The sequence below is a fragment of the Capricornis sumatraensis genome, chromosome 13 (genome assembly GCF_032405125.1).
Source record: "Capricornis sumatraensis isolate serow.1 chromosome 13, serow.2, whole genome shotgun sequence".
NCBI lineage: Eukaryota > Metazoa > Chordata > Mammalia > Artiodactyla > Bovidae > Capricornis > Capricornis sumatraensis.
Genome location: NC_091081.1, coordinates 11,166,342 through 11,186,150, shown reverse-complemented (window position 1 = coordinate 11,186,150; position 19,809 = coordinate 11,166,342). Strand labels below are relative to the sequence as shown.

The 19,809-nt window shown below is 42.5% G+C and overlaps 1 protein-coding gene across 2 annotated transcripts in view; it reads left to right on the top strand.

Moving 5' to 3' along the window:
- The window catches only part of ME1 (malic enzyme 1), a 207,518-nt gene that overhangs the window by 13,047 nt on the left and 174,662 nt on the right, over positions 1 to 19,809 (top strand). The window contains exons 1-2 of one of the 2 annotated variants that reach the window (XM_068985214.1): positions 12,841 to 12,909; positions 14,174 to 14,307. In XM_068985214.1, the coding sequence (XP_068841315.1) occupies positions 12,841 to 12,909; positions 14,174 to 14,307 (203 nt within the window). Of the gene's footprint in view, positions 1 to 12,840; positions 12,910 to 14,173; positions 14,308 to 19,809 lie in introns of those variants that run through there. The other variant, XM_068985213.1, reaches the window with a different exon arrangement.

Here is a 19,809-nt window from a genome sequence, read left to right as displayed (position 1 = left end):
CTTTAGTTTCCCTGCTGCTGTGTACTTCCTCCAAATGCATTTGCATAGGGGGCCAAGAGAGAAAAAATGCAAACCAGACGTTTGACCCATGATCTGGGGACCATCACTCCTTTGGTGGAAAAGAAGGATTTTCATCCCTCAGAGATTTAGTTATCTGCAGTGATCATCCTTTTGACATCCACTACAGAATTGTTTGGGGGTTGGGACTGGAGAGAATGGAAAATAATAGTGAATTTACCTGCTCTGTGATCTTTAAAAGAGTACCGATTTCTGATTTTTTGACTAGAAAGAGATATCTTCTCTGCGTACTCTTTTTGTCTGCACTCAGTTGTACGTCCAGCTTTTCTGCTGCTTTTTGAGAGAAGGCCAGTTGATTAGAGAGGGGGATTAAAAAAAAAAAAAGCCAGGTCATACTGAAGGGCAGAACTCTAGGGAACCTCAGTGATGGTTTGGTGATACCTTGGATTCTGGTCTTTTCCCCAGGTCTTCTGCTACCATTTATTTTTCAGAATCTTCAGATGGTTGCTCAATGCATTCTGTGCAAGGTCTATAGTTGGGTTCAGTGGGGGAGACAAGGAAAAGTGTGTTTACACCATCTCTCATAGGACCAGAACCGTCAGATTCTTTTTTTAAAGATGTGAATGTGTGAAACTAAGTCTAACTTGATGTTTAAGTTTCAGGGGGAAAAATCAAGAGATGAGCTCTCAAACATGTATTCACATTTTTGCCCATTTTCCTGAAAATGTATTTGTTACAAGCAGATAAATATTAGTAGTAAAGTTTACTCTGTGGAAAATCATCCATTTCTATGTAGAGTCCTATGGAAGATTTTCTGTATTCTAAGGATTTCAAAAGATGGTTGATCTTTTTAACATCTGTATAGTACTGCACTTCTGTTATTCATGTTGTGATGGCAAAAATACTGCAGAAATTACAAGATTTAAAGTTCCTTGGTGGAAGTGTGTTATGGTTATTTTATTATAGCTTTAGCTTTCAACGTAGTTGCTCAAAGGACCTAGAATATAGGTAAGTAGATTCATGGGGTCGCAAAGAGTTGGACACGACTAAGCAACCGAACTGAACTGATTCTATAAAAAATAGTTTATTAAAGAGATAAATAAAAGATAATTCTTGAAGTCATTCGGATAGCTCTGTTCTACCTTTCATATGTGGCCTTAAGCTCTCCACAGATCACACACCACTTTGGAGGATGTTCATACTGTTAGGTATGTGGCAGAGAATCTCTTTGCTTTAATGGGTATAAGGATGACCCATGTATCATTTAGAATTAGACTTTTTTGCTACATATAACAGGCTTCCCTGGTATCTCAGATGTAAACTATCTGCCTGCAATGCACGATACCTGGGTTCCATCCCAGGGTAGGGAGGATCCCCTGGAGAAGGGAATCGTAACCTACTCCAGTATTCTTGTCTGGAGAATCCCATGGACAGAGGAGCCTGGGGGGCTACAGTTATTGGGTCACAAAAGAGTCCAACATAACTTAGTGACTAACACCATACACACATATAACAAACAAAACCCAACAAAACAGCAGTGACTCAGTTAAGATCTAGCTTATTTCTCTTTCGTACCTGAAGGAAGTTAGAGTTGGTCTGAGAATCTTTGGTGGGTCCACAGAGTCATCATGAATGGTGCAGCCCTGCTGACTTCAGGAGCACTTCGTGGTCCTAATGACTGTGGTTTATAGACATCATATACTCTTTCCCAGCTGGCTGCAGGACAGAAGCACAAGAATGTTTACTTTCTGGTGGAGTCAGCTCCCTCAGAGGAGCCCTCCCACAACCCACACAACACTTCTGCTTCCATATCACTGTTCAGGACTTTGTCACATGACCACATCGCTCTCCGGGGTGGTCTTTTTCTGATGCATGACCATCCTACATAATATTAGGATTTTCTTGCGGGGGAGGAAGGGAAGAACAGATGTTACAGTAGGCAGCTAGCCGGCTGTACCGTAGCCAGAGCTGCCAGAAACAAAAGGATAGAGATTGAACCAATGTAAATAAGAGAGACGATCATCATATTCTTAGAAAATGAGATAAATGGTTCTTAATATGCTTCAAGATCCTTGCAGATTCACTGTAGAAAAATAAAAACATAGAAATGTGAAAAGTTTGTTTCCTCCCCAGTTCTGTGCCCCAAGCGAATTGGTTTCCCTTTCTGGAGGCAACTACTGTGTCCGTTGACCAGGGTTTCCATTATGTTTTAGAAATATTGTACACAGTGTGACTGTAAATGTTGTATGAAATTAATTTTATACATTAAAATACATTGATGTGGGGCATGAATCCCTTGGCGTGATGAAGACGAGATGGTGTTATAAAGAGAAAGGGTGTAGTTGGAAATATGTGTGTGAATCAGATGGAGACATGAAAAAACAGACTGAGAATCATGGTCCCAGGCTGATGACCCCTCTGTCAGCTGTCTGGTGCCCTGAAACTGGCTCTGACGCTTTGTTTTCTCTTTCTTCGCTGAGCTAGCTTGAATACAGGGATTCCTCAGAGTGGGAGTCACAGATACTGTGGGGCAAGTGCTCCTGACTGCCTTAAGCATTTTCATGAAAGGGCATAACTCATCAGGATGGAAAAAAAGCATCCTAGGTTTGAGGTTTAAAACCTTACCTGGTCAATGAGGACTTGCCTCTGTTATCATTCTTCTCCCAGCTGCTGTTTCCTTCCCTCTGCTTTCTCCAAGAAGCCACGCTTTTCCGCCTCAGGGTTTGTGCCTCCGTTTCTGGCAGTGCCACCCCCATAGTTTCGCCTGGTGACCTCCTCCTCTTCTACCTGCCCTTTAGATTTCATTTCAACCTCACTGCTCAGTGCGCTCTTCCTTTTTAACCCTCTCAATGAAGTTGGCTCTTAAGTTTTCCCTTTTCTTTCCCTTTTCTTTCTAAACTTCATGAAGCTTTGAACTGCATTACATATGTTAATATGAACAGTCACTTTTCCATTGGTTTAGTGCCTGCAATCACTGTAAGCATCCACTCAACATAAATTTGTTGAAAAATATTTGGTGAGTATGATGATTAATTTTCTTTCAACTTGACTGTGCCACTGGATGACTAGGCTTCGTCAAATATTATTATGGGTGTGTCTGGGAGGGTGTCTCTGGATGAGATTAACGTTTGAACTGGTAGACTGAGTAAACAAGACTTCCCTCCCTAAGTAGGGAACTCCTCTTCTTAGACTGCCAGTAAGCTGGACTTCCCTGGTGACTCAGATGGTAAAGCGTCTGCTTGCAATGCTGGAGACCCAGGTTCGATCTCTGGGTCAGGAAGAGCCCCTGGAGAAGGAAATGGCAACCCACTCCAGTACTCTTGCCTGGGAAATCCCATGGACAGAGGAGCCTGGTAGGCTACAGTCCATGGGGCTGCAAAGGGTTGGACACGACTGAGTAACTACTCTACAGGCTGGGACATCAGGTTTTTTTCCCCCTACTTTTGGACTTGAGCTGAATCCTTGGCTCTTCCTGGGTCTTACAACCAGTGGCCTTTGCCCTAGAACTAGCACTCTTGGTTTCTCCAGCGTTTGGACTCAGACTCAACCTATACTGTTGGCTCTCTGAGTCTCCAGCCACCAACTTCAGACCAGGGGACTTGTCAGCTTCCATAATTGCATGAGCCAGTTCCTTATGGTAAATTGCTTCATATGCACGATGTATACACATACACCCTACTGGCTCAGTTTCTTTAGAGAACCTGGATCAATATAGTGGGCTTGATAATCTTCCATAAAGTAACTCTAAGAGGAGACAAAATATTTCTGAAAATCTCCATTGTGGATCTGAAGTAAGAAAGCCATCTTGTGGTGTTTCTGGGAATATCATATGAAGTATATATATATCCTTAGGATGAGGATGAGGATGGCAATTAGAGCTATGTAATTAGACTGCACCACTTCAAGGGAATCTCGAGAAGCCAGAGATTGAGCCCGGAGCACACCAACATTTAGAGTTCAGAAAGGGAGAAGCCAGCAGGGGGAGTCTGAGGAGGAACAGGCAGTGAGGAAGAGAAAAACCAGTAGGTGCTGTAGGCATTGGAGAAAGTGAAAGTGAAGTCGCTCAGTCGTGTCCGACTTTTTGTGACCCCATGGACTGTAGCCCACCAGGCTCTTCTCTCCATGGGATTCTCCAGGCAAGAGTACTGGAGTGGGTTGCCATTTCCTTCTCCAGGGGATCTTCCTGACCCAGGGATCGAACCCAGGTCTCCTGCATTGCAGGCAGACACTTTACCTTCTGAGCCACCAGGGAAGCCCTTAGGAACGGAGGCATAATTCTTTGCAACAGTTCTTAACATACTTTTTGCCAAAGTGCCCTTTGGAATTTTGGTGAAGTCTGTGTGACTCCTTAAATAAATAATGTTTTAAATAATACTGTTATATAAGAAACCAATTATAATAAAATGTAGCTATCAGAACATGGAAAAACAAATGTGGGATATTGTAAGATATATTCCTCTTTATTAAAGACTTAAATAGCAAGACAATATATTTAAATATAGACAATTTAAAATAAAATTTAGGGACTTTCCTCGTGGTTCAGTGGCTAAGAATCTGCCTTGCAATACAGGGGATGTGGATTTGATTCCTGGTCAGGACACTAGGATCCCATATGCTGAGGAACAACAGGCTGACCCGGTGCAATTACTGAGCCTGTGCACTGCAACTAGAGCGTCCACGTCCTGCCAAATAGGAGCCTGAATGCTGCAGCTACTACCTGATGCAGCCACATAAATGTTGTTAAAACATTTTTAAAAAAGATTGTTGAAGGTCATCAACATGACTAGACTGCATGTCTGTTCATGTTCTAAAACAACCATGTTTTGGTCCTAAAACTATTGTAATTTCAAAATGATGATAAATGGTATTCCAAGATACATGCCACAGATTTAATGTGATATGAAAATATTTGTTATTTCTATTTATAACAGAGTCACAGGAGCTACTAATATTTCCTTTGTTTCCTTCCTTCTTTTATAATGGAAGGAAATACTTAGTTTCATAGAATTAGTGAGGAAAGATGTCCGTGCTTCAGGACTCCTGATTTACACCTCCTCATTTCTTGGGGGTCTGTGATTATTAGGTATAATAATCACAACCTTTGATAGGGAACTAAATTGGGTCTTCACAAAAAGTACAGACAAGGTGTCTAAAAAACTGATTGTTAAATTCAAGAGCTTTCTGACAGTACCAAGACCATGAAGAATAGTCCTTGGAAAGAAAGTTATGACCAACCTAGATAGCATATTAAAAAGCAGAGACATTACTTTGCCAACAAAGGTCCATCTAGTCAAGGCTATGGTTTCTCCAGTGGTCATGTATGGATGTGAGAGTTGGACTATAAAGAAAGCTGAGTGCCGAAGCATTGATGCTTTTGAACTGTGGTGTTGGAGAAGACTCTTGAGAGTCCCTTGGACTGCAAGGAGATCCAACCAGTCCATTCTAAAGGAGATCAGTCCTGGGTGTTCACTGGAAGGACTGATGTTGAAGCTGAAACTCCAGTATTTTGGCCACCTGATGCAAAGAGCTGACTCATTTGAAAAGACCCTGATGCTGGGAAAGATTGAGGTCAGGAAGAGAAGGGGACGACAGAGGATGAGATGGTTGGATGGCATCATTGATTCGATGGACATGGGCTTGGGTGAACTCCGGGAGTTGGTTGGTGATGGACAGGGAGGCCTGGTGTGCTATGATTCATGGGGTCGCAAAGAGTCGCACACGACTGAGTGACTGAACTGAACTAAACTGTGTATTCATGATTTTGTTTTAAAAGTTAGTAACACAAGCATTTTTATAATACTTTATAATTTACATAAGATGTAAAAATATCTGGTTTCACTTTATCCTCTCAACAACAGAGTGAGACACACATAACATACACACAGACTGTATTCCGTATGTTTGATTCCTCCTGTTTAGTAGAGGCAAAAGTTGAAGAGAGTCTCCATTTAACCCCAGACACTTTAAATACCTACTCAAAACCACAGTGTTAAATAATATCGACCTGTGAATTAGTGTGTGTGCGCTCAGTTGTGTCCAGCTCTTTGCGACCCCATGGACTGTACCCCACCAGGCTCCTCTGTCCATGGGATTTCCCAGGCAAGAATACTAACGTGGGTTCTTCGTGAGATCTTCCCCACCCAGGGATTGAACCTGCATCTCCTGCATTGGCAGACAGATTCTTTACCACTGCGCCACCTGGGAAGCCCACTAGTGCATCAGATTTGGGTCTCAGTGCAAATAGATTTATGTTGCCATGAATTCATATTTGCTGGTGAATTATGCATATAAGTTTAAAGTGTATGAATCAATGGAACCTGTAATATACCCAGAACATACTAGACAGCTGCCTACAACAAAGACTTACCTAGTCTGAAATGTCACTAGTGCTGAGGTTGAGAAGCCCTTGTTTAGATGAAAGTACTTAAAATACCCACAAGCTCTGGCCCTTAAGGATGGTAGGTGGAAATGTCGTTTTGTCCAACCAAGTTGATCTTGAGTGCCTGGTCAAAGTCAATTTAAAAAGCTGTCACAAGTGGATTAATTTAATTCAATAATGTATGTGTGGAAAGTGCAGTTGTTACTTGAGAGATTTCAAACCATCGGCTCTCTGTATTACCGTATGTATTAAATGTTTGTTTAGTTTGAATGGGGTGCATTGGTTGTTCAAAATAGAACTACATAGAACTGAACTATGTGAAACTGACAAGTTGTTTCAGATCCATGTATTTATTATCCATTTGTTTATCTAAAATCGATTGGGGCACTACTCCATCCTGACTTTGTGCTGTCGTACAAATATGAGTAGCATAGTGCCTGTCTTTCAGAAGCACCTAGATCTCTGGGTAAAATGGCTGTTAAACAGAAATAATGAAGAATAGGAAGTTCATGATGATGTGAGAGAACACTGGAGGACATCTCTAACCCAGAGAGAAGGAGGAAAGCTTTCTTGAAGGGGATTCACCATTTAGCTATAGGCAAGAGACATTTACGCATGCCTGTGTAATTTAACTGGTAGCTAAATGTGTTGAATTGCTGTCTAATTTTCATACTCTGTAGACTCCTTTTAAAAATTGGGGTATAGTTGCTTTACAGTGTTGTGTTCATTTCTGCTGTACAGCTAAGTGAATCAGCTATATGTATACATATATTCCCTCTTTTTTGGATTTTCTTCCCATTTACCCTATAGGTCACCACTCTATAGATTGTTCTGCTTCCTCAAAGAGTTAAGAAATCAAATTAAGTCACCATAGACAATTATTTTGTAGTCCTGATCTTTTGGTTCACTATCTGAGCAATCACTTTACATATTATCGTAGGCATACTTAGAGGGTTTGTCTGAGACACACACACACACACACACACACACACACACACACGCTTGTTGTTGTTCAGTCACTAAGTCATACCTGACTCTTTGTGAACCCATGAGCTGCAGCACGCCAGGCTTCCCTGTCTTTCACTGTCCCCCTGAGTTTGCTGAAACTCATGTCCATTGAGTCAGTGATGCCATCCAACCGTCTCATCCTCTGTCGCCCCCTTCTCCTCCTGCCTTCAATCTTTCCCAGCTTCAGGGTCTTTTCCAGTGGATTGGCTCTTGACATCAGGTGGTCAAAGTATTGGAGCTTCAGCAGCAGTCCTTTCAATGAAGTGCAAATGTCCATGTGATCACTAGAGACTCTTCTGGCGATAGGTATTATGCATTTGGTTTGGGTTATCCATGTACATTTTGAACCAGGATCTTAGGCTTAGTTTTATCCTTTGTGTATGTTGGTAGTTTCAATAGTTTACTAATAATTACCAGTCTGCTTACATAACAGAAATTTTTTGCCACTGTGAAAAATGTGAAATTTACCTTAAAACTTCTTTGAGAACAACAGCACTCCATCCTGCTGAAAGGATTTTGAAACCTTAGTAATGTTAGTGTTGACATTGATGGTTAACAACTTCTTAGCCTTTATAAGGAGTATATAAAGTTCTGACTTTTAAGTAATAAATACTTAAACTAATTAAACATCTCATCTATATTTTAAAAATCCATTTGCTGTCTTAATAGAGGTGTTCTTTCTTTTTTTAAATAAAGCAAACATCACTTAAACTACAGTATGGTTTACTTGCTCATATCCTGTAATGCCTAGATGAAATAAGTTGGGGAGGTTGTATGATTATGATATTTTCTTATAAGTTTTAGAGTATCTAGGGTCAAGTATATTTTAGGTATATTTTTATAATCATTACTTATATAAGTTTGAAATGAAAGCGTTAGTTGCTCAGTCGTAGCTGACTCTTCGTGACCCCTATGTACTGTAGCCCATCAGGTTCCACTGTCCATGGGATTCTCCAGGCAAGAATACTGGAGTGGGTTGCCATTCCCTTCTGTAGGGGATCTTTCCGACTCAGGGATTCAACCCTGGTCTCCTGCATTGCAGGCAAATTCTTACCTTCTGAGCCACCAGGGAAGCCTGAATTACTCTATACTCAGTTCAGTTCAGTCACTCAGTTGTGTCTGACTCTTTGCAAACCCATGGACTGCAGCACGCCAGGCCTCCCTGTCCATCACCAACTCCCAGAGTTCACCCAAACTCATGTCCATTGAGTCGGTGATGCCATCCAGCCATCTCATCCTCTGTCATCCCCGTCTCCTCCTGCCCTCAATCTTTCCCAGCATCAGAGTCTTTTCCAATGAGTTAACTCTTCACATGAGGTGACCAAAATATTGGAGTTTCAGCTTAATCATCATTCCTTCCAAAGAACACCCAGGACTGATCTCCTTTAGGAGGGACTGGTTGGATCTCCTTGCAGTCCAAGGGACTCTCAAGAGTCTTCTCCAGCACCACAGTTCAAAAGCATCAATGGTTTGGCACTCAGCTTTCTTTATAGTCCAACTCTCACATCCATATATGACCACTGGAAAAACCATAGCCTTGACTAGACGGACCTTTGTTGGCAAAGTAATGTTTCTGCTTTTCAATATGCTATCTAGGTTGGTCATAACTTTCCTTCCAAGGAGTAAGCATCTTTTAATTTCATGGCTGCAATCACCATCTGCAGTGATTTTGGAGCCCCCAAAAATAAAGTCTGACACTGTTTCCACTTTTTCTTCATCTATTTCCGATGAAGTGATGGGTCAGATGCCATGATCTTCGATTTCTGAATGTTGAGCTTTAAGCCAACTGTTTCACTCTCCTCTTTCACTTTCATCAAGAGGCTCTTTAGTTCCTCTTCACTTCCTGCCATAAGGATGGAGTCATCTGCATATCTGAAGTTATTGATATTTCTTCCGGCAGTCTTGATTCCAGCTTGTGCTTCTTCCAGCCCAGCATTTCTCGTGATGTACTCTTCATCCAGCCATAATATGATTATAGCTGCAAACATTAAAGTCAGTGAATTCTGTTGTCATAATGAATTCCCACATGTGTATAGATTGTCTTCAAGAAATTTCTGAATTAGATAGCATTTGCCTTTTTGCCATCCAGCTTGATTATTTTTAGTCATTATCTAGAAAAAAGGCAAACTACTGAAGTTCACTGGAAGCAATAAAGATTGTTATCATGGAATGTAGATCTTACTTGTTCTGTTCTTGTGATAATAGTTTCTAATACATTACTCAGGACAAAGTTTCTTTCTCAGTTATGTTTGCTCTGTGCAAACATGGTTTCCAATATGTCTTCTGTTATGCCAGGAATTTTGTTTTCATTTCTGCTTGGTAGTCTCAGTTTTCTCAAGAAGATATACGTAAATTAATTATTAGTGTCCAGAAGAATAGTTGTGCTGTTTGCTGCCCTCAGAAGTGAAACCACATACCATTCTGATGTCTAGGGATTTAGTCGAAAAGGTTTTTTAAGTAAGGCAAGTAATAGAAAAGAAGAAAACCAGGCTTGCACCTCGAGTGTATGAGAATGCTTTTAGGGAATTAGAATTATAAATGGTCTGGAAACCTAATATATGTATAGCTCAGCTTTTGAACTACATGAAAAAGACTCAATAGAAGTCATTTGAAAGTTAGAACCTGCATCTATACCTTGGACACACTATCCTTTCTTGGCCCTGCAGGAGAACCCTAAGGTAAAAATTCTTTGAAGCAGATATGTTATTTCATCTTTTTAATAAGAATATATTACAGGTAGCATGTCACTGTCAGGTTTTAGACATAACTGATCAGTAGTCACGTATGGATGTGAGAGTTGGACTGTGAAGAAAGCTGAGCGCCGAAAAATTGATGCTTTTGAACTGTGGTGTTAGAGAAGACTCTTGAGAGTCCCTTGGACTGCAAGGAGATCCAACCAGTCCATTCTAAAGGAGATCAGCCCTGGGTGTTCATTGGAAGGAATGATGCTAAAGCTGTACTTTGGCTACCTCATGTGAAGAATTGACTCATTGGAAAAGACTCTGATGCTGGGAGGGATTGGGGGCGGGAGGAGAAGGGGACGACAGAGGACGAGATGTCTGGATGGCATCACCGACTCAATGGATGTGAGTTTGAGTGAACTCCAGGAGTTGGTGATGGACAGGGAGGCGTGGGGTCGCAAAGAGTCAGACACGACTGAGTGACTGAACTGGACTGAACTGATCTGTGTATAAATTTCTCCAAAATATATCTCTATTAATATGTCTCTGTTATAGTTAGAAACAGTGAAATAGAGAGCAGGGATTATTACATTGTTCAGTATTCAACTTACTGTTTTTCTGAATACTTTTTGGGAAGCTCCTGGTTGGTAGGAATCACACCGATGTGTCGTTCTTAAAACTGCCATATATATTTAAAATTTTGCAGGAGTTTTAAGATTTAAGTTTACATATTCATTGTTTTTCTGTTTAAATTTATTTGGCTATGCTGAGTGTTAGTTGTGGCATGTGGAATCTTCATTGCATCATACAGCATCTTTCATTGCAGAGCACGAACTCTCTAGTTGTGGCGCGGGCCCAGCAGTTGCCGTATGTGGGCTTAGTTGCCCCACAGCATGTGGAATCTTAGTTCTTTGACCAGGGATTGAACTCACGTCCCTGCATTGGAAGGCAGATTCTTAACCACTGGACCATCAGGGAAGTACCAATATTCATTGATTAAAAAAAAAAAAAATTCATAAAGAGTAGTGGTAGCTCAGCTGGTAAAGAATCGCCCTGCAATGCAGGAGACTCGATTCCTGGGTGGGAAAGATTGCCCTCAAAATGGGATAGGCTATCCACTCCAGTGTTCATGGGCTTCCCTGGTGGGTCAGACGGTAAAGAATCCACCTGTCATGCGGAAGACCTGAGTTTGATCCCTGGGTTGGGAAGATCCCCTGGTCGAAGGGCACGGCAACCCACTCCAGTATTTTTGCCTGGAGAATCCCCATGGACAGAGGAGCCTGGTGGGCTACAGTGCATGGGGTCGCCAAGAGTCCGACATGACCAAGAGACTAAGCACGGTGCACAGCAATACGATGTGAGCCCAGTCATAGGACTTGAACTCAGCCCAGTGTTCCAGACTCCTAAGTCCTAGCATTTGTTTTTGTTTTCTTAAGAGTTGAACCGGCACTTTAGTGTATCTTGGAAAATTTGGCTAACAGTGTAAGGAAATTTGTAGTTATTAAACGTCAAAGAATATCAGGAGATACCCAGATGGCATTTTTGTTTACATGACATATGGTATGCCAAACTTGTTAGACTGAGGAATTGTTTCAGACTAGACATTGGAAAATTCATGTAAAAAGACTGGCTAATTTCACCAATACATAAGTTAGTGCCTTGTAAAGCAAAAGAACAAGCCTGTGTCAGTATTTCTAATAATGAGCCTTATTCTCAGAATATTAGTATTTTGATTACTATTTTTGAAGGCAGATTTTCAAGGGCATAACATTCAGAAGTTTGCTGCTTCTTCAGATACATTCATATGTTTTTGAGACTTTAACTTCAGCCCAGCATTTTTTTTCCCCATTTTTACCTTAAAAGTTTTATTTCAAACTAAAGAAAAGTCTGTTGAGGCTTCTTTTACAAATACATTACTGTATATAATTTTGCTTCAACTCTAGGAGTTATTTCCTGACATTTTGCTTTGTATCTTTATTAAAAAGTTGTATCTTTAGCAGGTGAACTATGGCTTCCATTCTGTAAATTCCTTTTTCACAAAAACATCCCCTTCTGGTTACTTTAAATTTAAAATATGATTTTACCAGGCTTAATAGGCTAATCAGTGTCCTGAGCAGCAGTTCTAATGCTTTAAAATTTTAAATATAAGTCTGTAAAATTTTTAAAAATTTCTGTTTTGTTTATGTAGCACATTGTGCATGCTTGCTCAGTCGCTTCACTCGTGTCCGACTCTTCGCAGCCCTGTGGACTGTGGCCCGCCAGGCTCCTTTGTCCATGGGATTCTCCAAGCAAGAATACTGGAGTGGGTTGCCATGGCCTCCTCCAGGGGATCTTCCTGACCCAGGGGTTGATGTAGCTCATTATTGAGGTCTGATTAGGTCAGCTAGTATTCTGAGCACTAGGGATAAAGTAGTGGGAAAAGAGAGATAAAATTCCCTGACCTCATGGAGTTTGCATTTTTGTGAAAACACAAAGCACAAATAGAAAATGGCATGGAAAGGTTCCAGCAACGCCATGGGGTCCCCTGGTGCATACTGGGATCCAGGCAGAGGACAGAGAGGCTGGCTGGGCTGCTGTGCTCCAGGCAGCCAGGAGCGGGCGCACTAGACTGGATAGCAGGGGTGTCCTCTCAGCGATGACCATCCTGCTACTGTCCACATGCATTAGACTCTAAAGGGCCCACTGCCAGCCATGTAACACTAGGGGCTTTTGCACAGAAGGGAATGGCTGCTAGTGGAGCAAAACATCTTGGAAATGGGCACCAGCTATGTGGATAGCATGTGGAACAAAGCCAGGCGTGGTCATGGTAGGGCCAGACCCAGAGTGGGCACAGTCTAATCGAACAAGCCTCTTGGGCTTCAGTATCTGGAGCAAGAGACCTTCCCAGGGAGACTCCTCATCCCAGTCCTTCCAGGTTCATGACTACTGGGGTTTCTCTGCTTTACTTGCCTCATATTATATCCCGGCCTGTCTCTTAGGTCCAGTCTGCGGTTTTGTATCCATTCATCAGTTCTATTTGGTTTGCTTGTTTTTGAGCCTCATAGTTTGTAATAGTCTTGTTTTGTACAGTCAGTGTTCATGTAAACTGATAATGTAGGTAAGGCTCCAATGGGCTTACTGGGTGAGACTGGAAAGGTTTTAGAGAGGAGGTGGCATTCGAGGTATGGCTTGGAAAGAGAGAAGCAGGGAAGACTTTCTTGTCCATGGTATCCTGGAAGGGTAAAGGAGTGTGGTGTGTCCAGGCAGTAGGGAGAAATTTTGTATAACTGCTAAGTCACTTCAGTCGTGTCCGACTCTGTGCGACCCCATAGACGGCAGCCCACCAGGCTCTCCCGTTCCTGGAATTCTCCAGGCAAGAACACTGGAGTGGGTTGCCATTTCCTTCTCCAATGCATAAAAATGAAAGTGAAGTCGTTCAGTCGTGCCCGACTCTCAGCCACCCCATGGACTGCAGCCCACCAGGCTCCTCTGTCCATGGGATTTTCCAGGCAAGAATACTAGAGTAGGGTGCCATTGCTAGAAGTGTATAAAAGAAGCAGGAGACAGTTTGGGAGAGGAGTGTTGGAGAGGCTGCCTTGAAATCATAGATACAGTGTTTCCAGTCTATTTTGTATGTATTAGTTTGGCCAAAAAGTTGGTTCAGCTTTTTGTATGCAATGTGACAGAAAAACCCAAACGTTTTTTGCCAGCCCAATAGAAACACAGCAGGTCATAGGCAACCTCCTCATGTTCCTCATTTTAAAATCTCTTATAATAACTGCTATTCATTTTTCTATTTAATGATTCCAATACTGACAATTATATCTTCTTTCACTTAAGTGTCTTCAGATACTCCCCTACTACCCATCACCTGATTTTATCCTAACAACATCTAAGCGACACGAATCTGAAAATGCTATCCTAATATTGAAAGGGGAGGAAACTGAGGTGTGGAGAGACCCCATGATTTTCTCACAGTCACATGGCTATGCTTGAATGGATGCCAGATCTGATTTTCAATTCCATATACTTACTGATTTCACTGGTGTGTAGATATGCGTTTTGTCCTTTTCCCCCTCGAATTATTGCATTTTCCTTTTCTCTATAGGACTTGGCTTTTACCCTGGAAGAGAGGCAGCAACTGAACATTCATGGCCTGTTGCCACCCTCCTTCATCAGTCAGGATGTCCAGGTCCTTCGAGTACTTAAGAATTTCGAGCGTCTGAACTCTGATTTTGACAGGTAACATGTTCCCGAAGGTGATTTTTCGTATTTCTCTGAGGCAGCTGTCTAGTTTATGTCTTATTAGATGAGCAAGTTTAAATAGTTAGTGCTTTAGAAAGAGTAGTCAGCTTTGAGAAAGATTTGCTTGTAAATACAATGATGTTTGTAAAAAATTTACCCTGTGTAGGAACATCTGAAGAAGATAAAATTTTCTTTTCTAAACTATATCCGCAGAGAAATGACTTTTTCCTCCTGTGACAGAGTTGTTGCTATCAAGGTCAGTTACGGGGAGATGCCATTCCAGACTAGGTGAGAGTGGCTTTGAGTCAGACCTCAAGTACATTATAGGTGAAAGTGCACTGATTAGGCTTCCAAGAGGGCTCCAACACTGTTCGGAGTTTAGGTCACTTACTTTGTTTGCAGTCCAGTTTCCGTGTTTATACAAGGGTAAAGGTAACATTGTTCCCTACCTTTGGAATTAGCCAGCTGGAGCTGAAATTCCAGCTGTACCTCACTACCGTTGGGTCCTTGAGTAAACCCTTACACCCACTGCCATGACCACTGCTTGTGTCTCACTGTTTTCTTTGGACTCTTTTTGTATTAAAATGATGCAGGCGTGCAGGCTAAGTGGTTTCAGCTGTGTCCGACTCTGCAACACCGTGGACTGGAGATCACCAGGCTCCTCTCTCCACAGGATTCTCTGGGCAAGAATAGTGGAATGGGTTGCCATTTCTCCTCCAGGGGATCTTCCCGACCCAGGGATAGAACCTGCATCTCCTGTGTCTCCTGCATTGCACGTGGATTCTTTACCACTTGAGCTACTAGGGAAGCCCCTTAAGGTGTTAAACCCACCTAAACCTCAGTTTTTCCATCTCTGGGTTGAAGAGAATAATAGTTATTAGAAAATGTTATTGTGAAGGTTAGAAGAGAGAGCTAACCCAGTATCTAGGAAGTCTTCATAATAGGGTTCTCCAGAGATATAGAACCAACAGGATGTGTGTGTAATTATGTACATAAAGGGGGGGGTTATTGATCGATTGATTGATTTTAATTGTAAAGAATGAGCCCAAGTGATTATGGAGGCTTGGTCAGTCCTAAATCTGCAGGTAGACTGGCCAGCTGGAGCCCCAGGGAAGAATCTGATTCAAGTTCAAAGGCTTGAACTATTTTTTTGCTGAGGAGTTAGAGGGAAGGCCAGTCTTTGTTCCATTAAGGTTTTTAAATGATTGGATGAGGCTCACCAACATTATGGCGTGTACTCTGCTTTATTCAAAGTACACCAATTTAGATGTGAGTCTTATCCAAAAACTACCTTCACAGAAAAGTCCAAAATAGTGGACCAAATATCTGGATACTGTGTCCCAGCCACGTTGACACATAAAATTAACCTCTCCTTTTCAACTTGGAAGCCATGCCTGTCTCCTCAAACTAAACTTAATCTCTGCATAAAGACAATAAAAAGGTCCTACTTGAGCCTAACATGATAGAACTAGCCCAGGAAAAACTGAAAACATGCTAACACTTAACCTAAAAGAGGATGTGAAGCCCTAGGGTAATGTTTACTTTTCTCCTTGAGATCTTTTAACTTTAATACTATGATGTAAACTTGACAATACATTTGACCCTTGAGTCACATAGATTTGAATTATATGGGTCCACCTGTATGTGGATTTTTCTCAATAAAGGCATACTGCAGTGCACAATCCATAGTTGATTGAATCCTTGAATGGGAACTGCACATGTAAAGGGCCACCTGTAAGGTGTACCTGGAATTTTGATTGTGTTAGGGTTGGCACCCTTAACCGCCACATTGTTCAAAGTGTTCAGTTCAGTTCAGTCACAGTCGTGTCTGCCTCTTTGCACCCCCATGAACTGCAGCACGCCAGGCCTCCCTGTCCACTATCAACTCCTGGAGTTCACCCAAACCCATGTCCATTGTGTCGGGGATGCCATCCAACCATCTCATCCTCTGTTGTCCCCTTCTCCTCCTGCCCTCAATCTTTCCCAGCATCAGGGTCCTTTCAAATGAGCCAACTCTCTGCATCAGGTGGCCAAAGTATTGGAGTTTCAGCTTCAACATCAGTCCTTCCAGTGAACACCCAGGACTGATCTCCTTTAGGATGGACTGGTTGGATTTCCTTGTAGTCCAAGGGACTCTCAAGAGTCTTCTCCAACACCATAGTTCAAAAGCATCAATTTTTCGGTGCTCAGCTTTCTTTATAGTCCAACTCTCACATCTGTACATGACTACTAGAAAAACGATAGCCTTGACTAGATGGACCTTTGTTGGCAAACTATTCAAATACTATGATATACAGTCAGTACATCTTATGTAACATGCTAAAGGGATAAAAGAGGGAAAATTATATTTGTTTATGTATCTTTGCATATGTATTATACATATTTATATATGCACAGATACATATGCAAAGATACACACACACACATATACACACAAACATATTCATAACTTGGTAAGGAAGAAATACTCATAATAATTGCCCTCCTCATTTCTATAGCTGGTCATGTTATCATAGCTGATATTTATAACTGTCTTCTTCCCCTACCCATTTCACATTTCCCTTGCTTTCAGCAAGTACTTCAGCCAGTCTTGACTCTTCCCCTGGTAGAGGAGGCCAAATTTTTAATTCTGAAGGGTCTGGGCCATTAGTAGTCCTATTGGAATTGGGTGTTTTAGTTTTCCATTGACTTTAATTGCGGGGACCCCCTAAGGGATCTCTTGTATTCCAGGCATCCTTTTCCTTACCTGCATTATGGAGTGGTAGTCCAGTTTCCCCTTGGAGTCAGGATCGGTCACCCCCACCAGCATGGTAACTCCCTTCTTTGCCTGTTAATTCAGAGGCCTGTGGTACCCAGAGTGGCCAGTGGCAATCTTAACTTCCAGTTCACTGGAATCAGTCTCCCAGTAAGACATTCTTCCCTTTGGAATGAACACTTTGGGGCCAGCAGAGCATAAGATCTCAGGGACAGGAAGCAGGAATTGATAGTGGATCATTTGGGGGCTTCCTAGGTGGCTCAGTAGTAAAGAATCTGCCTTGCCAAGCTGGCGATGTAGGTTTGATCCCTGGGTCAGGAAGATCTCCTGGAGGAGTGAATGACAGCCCCCTCTGGTCCATAGGGTTGCAAAGAGTCAGACACGACTGAAGTGACTAAGCACGCCCGCATACTTGGGAATGACAGTGATGGTGCCACTTCTCTTTCTACCCCTCTTGATTCTGGGACCTGTGAAAGCTGGCTGTGAGAGAAATAGAACCATATATTGGGCACTGATTCAGAGCAGATATAGCCTCCCGGAGAACCTTGCCCAGCTTTGCAGTCTGTTGCCCCCTACCTTGGAGAAGGCAATGGCACCCCACTCCAGTACTCTTGCCTGAAGAATCCATGGATGGAGGAGCCTGGTAGGCTGCAGTCCATGATGTAGCTAAGAGTCAGACACGACTGATCGACCTCACTTTCACTTTTTACTTTCATGCATTGAAGAAGGAAATGGCAACCCACTCCAGTGTTCTTGCCTGGAGAATCCCAGGGACAGGGGAGCCTGGTGGACTGCCGTCTATGGGGTTGCAGAGTCGGACATGACTGACGTGACTTAGCAGCATCAGCAGCAGCAGCCCCCTAGCTGATACTGTAACTGAATCTTCAGAAGGCCATTCCTGCATTCTGTCAAGCCAGCTGCTTTAGGATATTGGGGAACATGTAAGAATAGTGGGTTCGATTAGCAGGGCCCATTGCCTCACTTCATTTGCCCTAACGTGAGTTCCTTGGTCAGAAGCCATGCTGGGTGGAGTACCATGATGTTGAATGAGGCATCTTGTAAGTCCCTGGAGAGTAGTGTTGACAGGAACATTGTGTGCAGGGAAGGCAAGTCTTCATACCGAGTGAGGGTCTATTCCAATAAGAACGAATGCCATTCCTTCCATGATAGAACCTGTCCAGTGTAATCAACTTGCCACCAGGGAGTTTGCTGATGACCACATGGGACGGTGGCATACCAGGGTCTCAGTGTCAGTCTCTGCTGCTGGCAGTTTGGGCCCTCAGCAGTGTCTGGGGCCAGGTTGGCCTTGGTGGATGGAAGTTCATGTTGCTGAGCTCATGGGTACCCTTCATCCCTGCCATGACCACTTCTTTTATGAACCTGTAGGTGGTAATGGGCTTCCCAGGTGGCACAGTGGTAAAGAATCGGTCTGCCAAGCAGAAGACGTGGGTTTGGTCCCTGGGGTGAAGAAGATCTCCTGGAGGAGGAAATGGCAACCCAGTCCAGTATTCTTGGCCTGGAGAATTCTACTGACAGAGGAGTTGGTTGGGCTATAGTCCATGTGGTCGCAGTCAGACATGACTGAAGAGTACCCTTACACACACACACACACAGACACACAGACCCACACACACACACACATGCACGTGGTAATGGGTCAGCCGAGGAAAGGCTGACTGGGTTATTCAACCATGTGTTTGCTTCTTAAACTTTACTGTCCCTTCCATGCATTTCTAAGGTCCTTATTTATTCTCTTCCATTCTTACGTTACATTCTTTTCCTGGGCCATTGTATCACTTGCCTCCTCAGAGCTAGTAACTTTCGTATTTTTATCGTAGAATGTCCCTCAAATACTCACTGAGCATCAACTTAGTGTCAGGTGCTCTTTTCAATACTGGGATTAGAGACAGTGATCTCTGCCCTCATGAAGCTTAGGTAGATTATTTTTGAAAAGTACTAAGTGGTAAAATAATGAATAAATTATTTAATATGCCAGAAAGTGGCAAATTCTCATGAAAAAAAGAGAAGCTGGAGTGTGGTAAGAGGACTGAGAATGGGAGGGGGTGGGTAGGGTCACTTTGTGCTGTTCAGTTCCATGGTCAGGATGGACTTCAGTGAGAAGGTGGGTTATGAGTGAGTAATGAAAGGCAGTGAGACAGTTAGCCATAAGGAAACTGAGGAGCAGTGTTGTTTTAGCTGGCACATTCAGGGACCAACAGGGAGACGTGTGTCTGGAGCAGGGTGAGTGAGCGGGAGAACGGTAGGTCAGGAGAGGAAGTTAGTGAGATCATGGAGGACAGATTGTTAAAGATGGATTATGGAGGCCATAGTTGTAAGACTTTTGCTGTTTCTCTGAGTGGAAGAGGGGCTCATTGAAGGTTTTGAACAGAAAGCATGATCTGAGCTATATTTCTAGAAGACTTTGCAATGTTGAGAATAGAATATAAGAGTATTTAGGAGACTTAGGCAAAAGATGATGGTGATTTAGATCCTGGATGGTAGCAATGAAGGTGTGTAGATTTGGATAGATCTTGAAGCAAAATCACTGCTGATGGTGACTGCAGCCATGAAATTAAAAGATGCTTACTCCTTGGAAGAAAAGTTATGACCAAACTAGACAACATATTAAGAAGCAGTGACAGTACTTTGCCAACAAAAGTCCGTCTAGTCAAGGCTATGGTTTTTCCAGTAGTCATGTGTGGTTGTGAGAGTTGGACTATAAAGAAAGCTGAGTGCCAAAGAAT